Raw genomic sequence first — 11245 nt, 5'->3', positions numbered from 1 at the left:
GAGAAAAGTACCTGTGTAATGGGAATCCAATCTTGTCTCCTCCTTTCACCCCTTCACAGGGGTACAACTAGCATTTTCCACATTGTGTATGGCTTTCGTGATGGCTACATGTCACCATGTGGCCCATCTAAACAGTTCACCTGGTGGACACTGGGACTCTTCCAAACCCAGTTCTGAGTGGAGTCGCTGTACAGACCTCAGACTTCCTGACAGCGCTCCCTCACTGCCCTTAGCCCTGCTCCTGCTTATGAGACCACATAGCTGTCAGCCTTGCTGGGTGACAGCTGGGCTGAGTAGGGGCAAGTTAGGTGACCTCCATGCTCTGTCCTCCCTCGTGGGTGGGCGCACTCACGTGAAAATGCACAGAGCATGGGATCCTAGAGAGATGGGCAGATGGTCTTGGGCAGCTCAGCTCGCCTGGCTCAGCCAGGGAGGTGACCTGTAGTCTCTTTTCCCTCCAGGCAGATACCAACAGTGATCGGCTCTTCACAGTGAATGATGTCAAAGTCGGAGGCTCCAAGTATGGCGTCATCAGCCTGCGAGGTCTGAAGGCCCCCTCACTCAAGGTGCATATGCACGAAAACCTCTACTTCACCAACCGGAAGGTACGTTGCCTTTCCCATTAATTAGCCTTGCAGCCCCCTTTGCACTTTGGATCCAAGGGCCCTGCTGTAGTTGGCCCAATTCAGAGGAGAGGAGAGAACTTTGTGAAGAAGGTGGGGCTGGAGTACCTATTTTCCCCAGGGAAAATGGGGTCGTAGCTCTTGAGAACCCGTAGGGGAAGAAAAGGGCCTCAGGAGTTTCTTTTCTTGGAAGAGAAATAACTGTCAATAGTTGGGAGAAGGCGTGAAACTTCTTAAGGCTTGAAAGGCTTCTTTAACCGGTTGGACAGACCTTCTTTCCAGGAGGATTGAAGTGACCCGAAGGAGCCCTTGCCAAGCACAGGGTTCCTGGGCTGGGGGCTGAGGTAGCTTGAGCGGGGAGTCCTCTGGTGCATCAGTCACTCAGCCAGTCTGTGACCTACACAGAGGTTAAATAAATATAACACAGCACAGCTTGCTGTCTAGGGAGCAACCTTTAAATTCCACGGGGGTGATGACTGCATGTGTAAGAAGCGGTGACATTCTGTTCATTTGGGACCTGAGCCACAAGATGGATACAGGTTGAAAATGGTTTCGGTTGAAGTGAGAGTACAGTATGCCTTTCAGAGTTAGGTTTGTCCCCTGCTATTGCAGAGACTCCATCCCCAAACCAGAGAGTATACCAGAGGTCTCACTGCGAGGTCCATGCTAATGACAGAGGACCAAAGTCTGGGGGTTTCTTCCTCCCTGTTCCTCTCAAGGCCCTACATGGTGGAGCAGGGGAGACTTGCCTGTTCTGGAGCCTGTTCCAGCCCCTTTAAAAGGAGTGAGATCTGAAGAAAGAAGTCCCGTGTCTGTATCCCCATTAGTTATTCCATGGGAAAGCATTTGTCTGTTTCTCTCCGCAAGTGGGTAAACCATTCTTGCTGTGTGCTTCCTCACCAGGTAAACTCTGTGTGCTGGGCCTCGCTGAATCACCTGGATTCCCACATTCTGTATCTTTTGGCAGATGAAGAGGTTTGGTGGGCAGGCCATGCCCTCGTGTGGAGCTGGGCATCTGTGCGGTTTGTGAGGTGGCATCTTAGTGGCCAGAGGTCTGCCCCATTTTGTATGCACATCTCACCCTTTAGGAAAGAATAGTGCAGCTCGGTAGAGGATGAGGATTGCCATGGAGCAATAGCGGAGTTCCCAGAGTGACATTGATGTCACTGTGTGCTGGATACTGTTAGGAACGGTAAAGTCTTAGGCAGGAGCCCCACATCCTCCCGAGGTGAAGGAGGAGGAGCTCAGAGCTACAGTGGTTTGAGGGTGGGCCAGGCCTCTTGTGGGGGGAGGCTGAGGGCGGGCATCAGTAAAGGGGAGAGGGGAATCCTTTGGCGTTGGACATGAGTGTGTGGGCTCTGTGCCTAGGGTCCCTGTCAGAGACAGCCTCTTTCTTTCTTTCTTTCTTTCTTTCTTTTTTAATTTTATGTATTTATTTGAGAGAGAGGAGAGGGCATGAGCGGGGGTTGGGGGGACAGAGGCAGAAGGAGAAGCAGACTCCCGGCTGAGCAGGGAGCCCAATGCAGGGCTCGATCCCAGGACCCCGGGATCATGACCTGAGTCGAAGGCAGACGCTTAACCGACTGAGCCCCCCAGGCGCCCCCAGAGACAGCCTTCTTTAGAGCTCTCTTCATTCTAGTCTCTGCCCTCTCAGAGAACAATCAGGGCTCTTTTACTAAAAGCACAGAAGTACAGTGTCAGGCTGTCTGGACCCTTCCTCTGGAATCCCTGGAGGCTTTTGATGGACAAGACAGCAGTCTGTCCTGTGCTTCTGGGAGTAATACGGTTTGAGCCAAAGCCACATGTGCGTGACTCTGGTCCATGGTTTGAGTTCTTAAAACTCTGACCACTCACTGTACCTAGCACCTACTTCGGGAGTTGTCCCGGGGCTAACATTATTTAACATCTGTGAATGCACCTTGAGCACAGTGCTTGGCACATCACGGGTCCTCTGCACGTGATGGCTGAATCGGAACCAGTTGGGGTTTTTTTAATTTGTTCCACGGCACTCTATTTTTAAAAGCCTAAAGTACATTAGAGATCTGGTTATAAATTTTACGTAAGACAAACACAAAACTGTGTGGCCTGTAAATTGAAAGGCTTTCATTTGATGGGATTCTGGGGGGGGGGGGCGGGGGGTAGGACCACCTGTTACTGGAATCGTACCAGAGGACAGAAGAGACCAGATCTTAAAGGAGAGAAAACAAGAACCTTGCTTTCATTTCTGATCTTAAAACAGGATGACATTTTCCCAGCTTTCTCTCCTTAACGCTAAAGAGAGAATAAAAATCCGTATAATTGGGTTTAAAGAGTGTGGTCTGTGGTAGCTTCTTCAGCCACTTGCCCTCTGGTGGTCACTTCGGTAATCTTCAGGCTTCTGTGCACCCCCTGCTTCTGCTGAAGGTCATGGAACTTTCTCCCTTTACCAGAATGGCGCCTTGTTGAGCCCGGTACTCTGCATTTCCCCCCACAGAATGGGGAGAGGTTAGGCCGAGGCTGCCCCTCCTGGGCCCTTCAACCCCTGTGGCCTCTGAAAGGACCAACTGATACTGGTCCCATTAGCATCACACGAAGCGTAAGGGTAGTTTGGATCTTAGTCCTAGTAACTAAAAGTGCACCTGGGTAGGGACTCCCTCCCCACATCCTCACCTTCCAAACCCAGAAGCAAAAGGGGTTTCTTTAGGAAGGACTTGGGTTGCCCAGCTGCAGGGTTATCGTTTATAGCTTTGGCAGTCTCTCTAACTAGAGATACTTAACACGGGGCCTGCCATCCAAGGCAGCGTGACACATGCACACGTCACACGTTCAGACGACCAGGAATGTTGCCTGATTGCTTTGCAGATGTTTACAGTTTTCAGTGAGGGCTGTGTGTGTCCGTTCCACCAAAGGCCGTCGAGCAGGTGCATCCCTATGTGAGTGCTAGAGAGGGCAGCACAGCAGGTGCTCAGTCTCTGCCGTGATGTCCGAGGGGCACTTGGATGCTAGTGGGATGGAGGGACCGGGGTGGCCTTCCTGGCAGTGACTCCTGCATGGGAAGAAGGGGACGGAGCTCCCAGAGGAAGGAAGTGGCAGGAGGGAGCTTGGCACCTGGGGCAGCGGTAAGTGGTCTAGTAGTATCTGTGAGGTCTCTGGCAAGGTGGGGCACCTGGTGCTGGGATGTTCTGGAGGACTGTGGCCCCGGAGGAGTATCTTATGAGAAGCTGGCAAGGGTGAGACCTCAGATGGGGGGCGGGGGGGGGGGCGGTGGCAGCTGCTGCAAGACTGCAGGCAGGGGAGAGGGTGTGGTGGATGAGCCAGGGGTAGAGGAGAGGCACGAGTCGGAAGAGGCTCAGGATCTAGGCCAGGCGATGTAGGTGATGGAAGGTCCGGGGGGGGGGGCCTCCCAGAGGAGGTTCTGGAGGCCACCACCGAGCGTGTTGTTGGAAACAGTGCTGCGTGGCCACAGTCAAGACTGGAGAGTGTCAATCAGCGTGAAAAACCGAGTCCCTTAGAGGCCTCGGGGAGGATATTTAACTGGGAGATGACTGGGTTTCAGTGGGCTGAAGAGTGAAAGGAAGACAAGGGAGTTGGAGAAACACAGACTCCTCTGAGAGAAGTTTGGCTATGAAGAGAGAGGACACAGATCACTTGGAAGACAGCCCAGTAGACATGTGGGTAAGGCCCAGACAGAGGCGGTTCAAAGAAAAGGAAACCCAAGTAACTGTGATCCGATGCATCAGCACACCCGGTTGTAGTCGGGAAACTGAAGTTAAAATGATGATGTGTCAGTTTATACCTGTTCAGATGAGCACAGATGAGGCTGTTTCCAGACTGCACGGCGTGACCTCCCTCTGTGGGCCGTTAACGTCCATTTGTGAGCGGCATTGTTTTAATGAAGTCGACTAGAAAATAATGAGGCCCATATTTAGTAAGAGCAAATATTTTATGAAACTTTTGTTTCAGTTCTTTGTGTGTATGTAGTGCTTGGTAGCAAAAAATAAAACTCGCACCGTGGGTTCAAGAAAACACTGCCTTAAAGCAGCCTCCCACACATGGCATATGAGACAGGGAAACAGGAGGGGATGCTCATTCCAGCAGCAGAGCAAAAAAACCCCAAAACCACGCAAGTGCCCATCAGCGGGAGACGAGACAGATGAGTTGTATATTCATACAAAGGCATGCTCCACTGTGAAAGTGAAGAGATTGGAGCTACAAAATCACCCCAGATGAATCTTGAAGACAGTGGAGATGGAAGAGTTGTAGAAGATGCTCTGTGGAAAGAATAGAGCACGGCACAGAACTCAGAGCAGTGTTAGAATGTGATTCGGGGGGCGCCTGGGCGGCTCAGTCATTAGGCGTCTGCCTTCGGCTCAGGTCATGGTCCCAGGGTCCTGGGATCGAGCCCCGCATCGGGCTCCCTGCTCCACGGGAAGCCTGCTTCTCCCTCTCCCACTTCCCACTCTCCCTGCTTGTCCATTTGTGAGCGGCATTCCCTCTCTCGCTGTGTCTCTCTCTGTCAAATAAATAAATAAAATCTTTAAAAAAATAAAAATTAAAAATCTGAAACTAAATATGGAATATGGGAACGTGTTAAATCTCGCTCGTGGTGTTACAGTTTCTTGAAGGGTACTGATACCCAGAGGAGACCCTTGTACTTGACTATCCTTAACAGCTTTTGCAGGCTCTGCCTCATGGGCATCGCAGAGACTCCGGGCTGTGCCACCCTGCTCCCAGCATCGCTGTTCGTCAGTAGTCATCCAGGTACCAGGTCCTTTCCCTTCGGAGGAGGAGGTGCTCTGAGGGAGGTCTCGGTCCCTGCCTCCAGAAGCTGCAGCCCACGACAGTGTAAACTCCATGGCCAAGGCTTGGACAGGAGGGGTGGGAAGCACGGGCCACGCGAGCCCAAGTCAGCCTGCAGAAGCACTTATCGGAGAATTCCTGCAACCTAACCCAGGATTCGGACTGCAAGTGCGCACGTCCACATACCCTTCCTTTGGGGTCATTTCAGCAGCCAGAACAGTTAAAAGTACAAGAGATTAAAATATTTATTTGGGCTGCCCATACAGATGGTGCAGAAAAGCCTGGCACCTGCTGCTGGCATTGCTTGCGATCTGTGTGCCTGAAGGCAGCCGGACTTCTCCTTCCAGGCGGCACTCTGAGTATTAAGTTTTCAGTCTTTCAGAGACTTAGGGACCCATTAGACAAGGGTCAAGGCTCTAAGAGTGCAGGCCTTCAGGCAGACCTGGCACGAATCCCGGCTCTGCCCCTTACCAACGTGAACAGGTTGCTTACCTTCTGTGAAGAGAACACCCACCCCATCGGGTTACAGGGAGGATTAAATGAGGTGATGCACACTCGCCTGTGCGTGATGCACACGCCTGGTGTGCCTGACATTTCATCATGAGGCAGGTCTGTGTGGCAGGAGTGTGTGTTACCACCGTTTTTACAGATGAGGAAGCTGAGGCAAAGAGGTTCAGAGCCTGCCTTACAAAACTGACCAGGACAGTGGTTCCCTCTCAGGAAGAGTGGGAAGGTCGTAACGGGAAGGGGTATCAGGGTTCTGGAATGTTTTGCTTCTTAACCTGAGTGGTGGTCATGTGGTTACATTTACTTTGTGATCACTCGTTGCACTCTCTATTTGGGGTGTGTGCCCTTTATGGATTATTAAAAGGCTTATTTTAAAAGTGTTCTGCTTGAGATCACCCATCAAATAGTGTGATGTGGGATTGGAACCCTCTTGTAAAGATGCCACACTGCCTACCTGACAGCAGTTAGTTCTAACACTACTGCGAAGTCAGGAAAGATTCATGTGCTCCTTCTCAGAATAGCCCCTTTTGAGCCAGGTACCCCAGCTGAGTGTCTTTTTTGTTCCCATAAAAGCCAGAATGGAGCCAAGGTATAGATCTCTGAACAACCATTCCTGGAGGTTTCCCAGATCGGGCAGTCACTGGCCTGGCAGCACAGAGGGAAGGTCCCTCAAGGGCAGCCACCTCTTATATTCACTGTTGCCCTCAGCAGGAGACCGGCCTGGCATGCTCTGCAGTTTCCGGATCCCTGGGGCCTGGTCCTGTGCATGGTCCCTCAACATTCAGGCGAATAACTGCTTCAGCACAGGTGAGCCGCAGCTGCCCCCCCGGGTCCCCAGAGGAAAGACGTTCATAGGCTTCAAACCCCTGTCCAGACTGTGAGTGATGCTTGTTTCTCTGCCCCCTTTGTCTCTGTCAGGCTTATCTCGGCGGGTCCTAGTGACCAACGTGGTGACAGGACACCGGCAGTCCTTTGGGACCAGCAGTGATGTCTTGACCCAGCAGTTTGCTCTCATGGTTGGTTGGATTGGGGGAGGAGAGCAAGTAAAGTTTCCCAAGGGTGGAAATTTTGCTGGATTGAAACGATCCCTCTGTGTGGCATCTGGTCGTCTCGCTTTTTCAGGGGAAAAAAAGGGCATCAGAAAGGATTAGCGGGTTACTTGGTGATTATATTTGCACTGGATGAAAGTTGGCTGATTCACAAAAGCCTGGCTAAATTGGCTTTAAACAGCTTCCTATTTAAATGAATTGTTAGCAATTCTTGAGTACTTGGATTAACCAGCAGGACAAGTAATTTTTTTAATGTATAAATTAAGTCCCAATTCATCATACTTAATAGGTTCATACAGTTTTCAAGTTATGTATTTTATAAATTTAAAAAATCCTACTTCTAGACAATACCACATTTCAAAGACTTGCTCACTGAAAATGCCATCTTTCTTTAAATGTGGAGGAGAGAGTGTGCTTACCTGCTTTCTGCAGTAAGCACAGAGCATGTTATTCAGGCTTCTTCAGCTGTCTGCCCTCTGTTTGGGACTGCAAGCCTTACCTGGATCTCTAATCTCTCCTACCCCATATTCCTCCCCCTGGCTTCTCACAGAGGATCTTGGTGGAGATGAGGCACCATCACTTGAGCTTCACAGAGTGAGGCCTAAGGGGCCAATGCAGCCAGTGGGGAGGACACTGGAAGACACCTGGGGTCCAGTTCTTTTACCCTTTCATAAGGAACCCTTCCAGCTGTACTGAGGCTCAAACCCTGACCACACCATCGCCCACACCGCTAACCCAGGGGCTGGGAGAGGGGAGGCGAGGCAGGAGTTGTATTCTGGAGGGCGCACGCCTCTCAGCCTTAGAGGAGGTAGTACCAACCATTCTCTTTCCATAGGCTCCTTTGCTGTTTAATGGCTGTCGTTCTGGGGAGATCTTTGCCATAGATCTGCGTTGTCGAAATCAGGGCAAGGGCTGGAAGGCCACCCGCCTTTTCCACGACTCAGCAGTGACCTCTGTGCAAATCCTCCAAGAAGAGCAAAACCTGATGGCTTCTGACATGGCGGGAACGGTAGGGGTAGCACTGATGACTCGGGCCACTGGAGCCGCTGGTCTAGAGCTTTGCCAGGTGAAGGGCTCTTCAGCAAAGACCCTCGTGGTGGGGCACGTGGCTGGCTTATTCAGACGAGTGTGTGACTCTTGACCTCAGGGTCATGAGTTTGAGCCCCATGTTGCGTGTAGAGATTACTTTAAATAATCAAATCTTTTGAGAGAGCGAGCCTGTGCCAGACGGCGGGGGAAAGGCAGCTGGAGACGAGTTGTGGGCTATGTGTAGGGCAGTTGCTTTCTCCATCTGGGAGCCCAGCCTGGTGTAGACTGACATGAAACTGGTTTTGGTGCTTTTGAAATTTAGACTTTCCTCACCCTAAGAGGTGTTTGGAGACCACCTTGCCCTGCCTGGGTTCACTAGTGTACCTGCCGGACCCTCTCTAATGGCCCCTTGTGCTTTCCACAGATCAAGCTGTGGGACCTGAGAACCACCAAGTGTATAAGGCAGTATGAAGGTCATGTGAATGAGTACGCCTACCTGCCCCTGCACGTGCACGAGGGAGAAGGAATTGTGGTGGCAGGTACCTGGGGAAGGGGGCTCCTTCTGTCCCATCAAATAAAATGGCAGAGGGAGAAGTTACTCCAGATCAGAACCTCGTACGTGGGACTGGGGGCTGCTGGTCAGAGACACTAGATGGGACATAGAACAGCACATTAGTAAGGAGCAGTCAAACGGCCGCCAGTTGGGACAGCCCTTTGTCCTCACGTTAGTGGGAGACCATCACCTCAGTAACAGGCAAATTACATGCAGTAAAACATTGAGAGACTTGGGTGTCCACCCGGTCAGCATTCAGTGTGACCTTTATCCCATCCTGTTTAAAAGCTTAGGCTCCCTGCACTTCGTGCTCACTTTCCAGCCTTGGATGTTAAGAAAAGAAATTAAGGTAAATGTAATGGAACTGGTTCCTGGTCCCCTTAACACCATCCCTGGGGATCCCTACCTGCAGGATAGGAGCAGAGGGGTTGAGCCACTAAACTCCCTTGAAAAGGGCTACAAGTTGATTGCAGATTTTGCTGTTTCTGGGGCAACAGAATATTCTGATAGCATGGAAGTTCAGTGGTTTGACACATGAAATAGCCCTTGACATCAAGGAATATGTTCTTGGTCTTGACATGTCCTCAGATTTGCAGCTGTGCCTCCAGAATGTGTTTGTTCTCTGTGAATCTTCTTTTGTGCCAAAGAAGCATCACTGTAAGAACTTTCTCAGGCTGTTTAGCTTCCTGTTTAAGCCTAGTTTCCACCTCAGAAGAGCTGCTGTGCTCTAGGTAACAGGAAAGAAAGGAGCCCATTGAGAGGCAGACATGGTGGTGGGCTAGTGCAGTCCTCGATGTGCTGGACAGCCTGAGCCATCACAGCTGAGGGAGTGAAGCGAAGTCCGAGAGACCCTGAGATCTACCCTCCTTTCCTCTGAAGACTCCAGTAGCCTATCTGGGCTGCTGCAGCCGGTGCTTGTTCGGTGCCACATTCCTCACAGCTATGAGCCCCAGAGACTTACCTGGTCTTAGAAACTGAGCCATTAAACCAGAAACAGCTCTGGTGAGAGTTGTCACCTGGTGTGTCCCCAGGATATACTGAAGGGAAGAGATCTTCCTGGTTACTCTTTCACAAAAAGGAAATCAGTTGGGTGTCATCTAGACCAGGGGGCTGGGCTCTCCCTTGAGCAGCCCTTGGCATAAGAGAAGCAGAGTGGCCACCTGTTCGCCAGGATGCCTGGGGACACCAGCCAGTGCATCTTGTCACTTGGAGTACCTGCGACTAGTTGTGATTCTGGAGCACCAGGGAGACCTGTGACTTTGATTTTCAAGAAATACATATTATCAGCAGAAATAACTTCCATTTGAGTTTGTGTTCTGGCTCCAGTGGAGTCCCTTAGGAATCATGAGAAGCCGTGTCCACATGTATACAAGTGCTCCTGTGTGTTCTAATGTGCCATGTGTCTTCCCTCTTTCTTAGTGGGCCAGGACTGCTACACGAGAATCTGGAGCTTCCATGACGCCTGCCTGCTCAGAACCATACCCTCCCCACACCCCACCTCCAAGGCTGACATCCCCAGTGTGGCCTTCTCTTCTCGGCTTGGGGGTTTCCGGGGAGCCCCAGGGCTGCTCATGGCTGTCCAGCAGGACCTTTACTGTTTCTCCTACACCTAATTCCACAGGGTACAGCCTGGAGGGATGTGGATTTGACGTAAGGGAGTAAGGAGCAGCCAGACTTCTGCCACAACTGCTGTTTCCACTGAGGGCATTTTAAATGGACACTCTGTGTATACAGATCCCATCCATCCAGCTGCCGGGAAGTAGGTGCTGTGTGGAGCACAGTGGAGACACTTCAGTAAAGTTCTTTCAGTTAAGTTGTGAGCTCAGAGAGCTCAAAAGTCCTTTTCATAAAAGGTACTTATTTCCTTGTTAAATTCCTTAGAATAGTCTGTGGCCCCCCTACCTTTTTTTTTTTTTTTTTGAAACAAGAAATACTTTTCTAAGGGCTGAGGATTGGCAGTAACTAAATTAAAGCTGGTGCTTTCACCAAAAGCCCTTTTAAGAAGCTTAATGAGATTGGGTGAGGCTGTTAGTGCAGTCAGTGCCTGGGTCCCAGAAAGCTGTGCCCGTGGGCTGGAGAAAGCCAGCTGAGGAGACAGGGAAGGGACAGGGGGAGGGGGAGTCGTTTCTCTGAGTCTCTAGAGATAAAGATTGAAGGCTGGATTTTGGAGTCATTAAAAAGCCTTCTCAGGCTCATTCAGCATCCATAGCAGACCTTGCTTTCTCCTTTTACCACCATTCATAGGCATTGAAAGGAAGGATGGATCTTTCTAGATTCTAGAGGTTTTAAACAGGTCCTAGCAGGCCTTTGTTGAGGTGCCTTCCAGAATGTTAGGTATAACAGCTCCTGTTTCTATTATGGTGACTTGAATGTCAGATTTAAGGGCCCCATCTCAAAGAAAATTGGCTTTGACTTTTTGCAATCTAGAAGCACTTTGTGAGATGTTTATACAGCGTTCAAGAACCTGTCTTTCTACCAAACAATAAACTAGAAAGAACCATGCATGTTTTGTCGCTTCTGTTAACGATTTAGAAGATCATGATTGATGGCTTGTCCGCTATAGCAACGAACCAGCTGCAGTAACGTCTACTCAGATCGTGGGTACGGGGTATAGACAGATCGGCTTTAATGGCTTCGCTAGAGAGCTTTCACCTGGCCCTCCAGACCCGCCGTGCCCTTTCCCGCCTGCTCTGTGCATGCCCCAA

General features: G+C 50.7%; 1 protein-coding gene across 10 annotated transcripts in view; it reads left to right on the top strand.

Annotated features, from left to right (window-relative positions):
• Positions 1-11036, top strand: part of DCAF4 (DDB1 and CUL4 associated factor 4) — a 29383-nt gene extending 18347 nt beyond the window's left edge. For 9 of the 10 annotated variants that reach the window (XM_088024535.1, XM_088024536.1, XM_028088436.2 and 6 more), the window contains 8 exons: positions 462-605; positions 1527-1576; positions 5284-5363; positions 6618-6716; positions 6828-6925; positions 7794-7967; positions 8412-8526; positions 9960-11036. In XM_088024535.1, coding sequence (XP_087880661.1) covers positions 462-605; positions 1527-1576; positions 5284-5363; positions 6618-6716; positions 6828-6925; positions 7794-7967; positions 8412-8526; positions 9960-10153 — 954 coding nt within the window. In that variant the 3' untranslated portion in view covers positions 10154-11036. The remainder of the gene's footprint in view (positions 1-461; positions 606-1526; positions 1577-5283; positions 5364-6617; positions 6717-6827; positions 6926-7793; positions 7968-8411; positions 8527-9959) is intronic. The other variant, XM_028088510.2, reaches the window with a different exon arrangement.
• Positions 11037-11245: the final 209 nt, after the last annotated feature.

This window comes from Eumetopias jubatus, unplaced genomic scaffold (genome assembly GCF_037043125.1).
Source record: "Eumetopias jubatus isolate StellerSeaLion01/CBP00866 unplaced genomic scaffold, mEumJub1_p1.0 scaffold_7, whole genome shotgun sequence".
NCBI classification, from domain to species: Eukaryota; Metazoa; Chordata; class Mammalia; order Carnivora; family Otariidae; genus Eumetopias; species Eumetopias jubatus.
The sequence above is the reverse complement of the archived record's forward strand: the minus strand, read 5'-3'. Positions and strand labels throughout refer to the sequence as shown.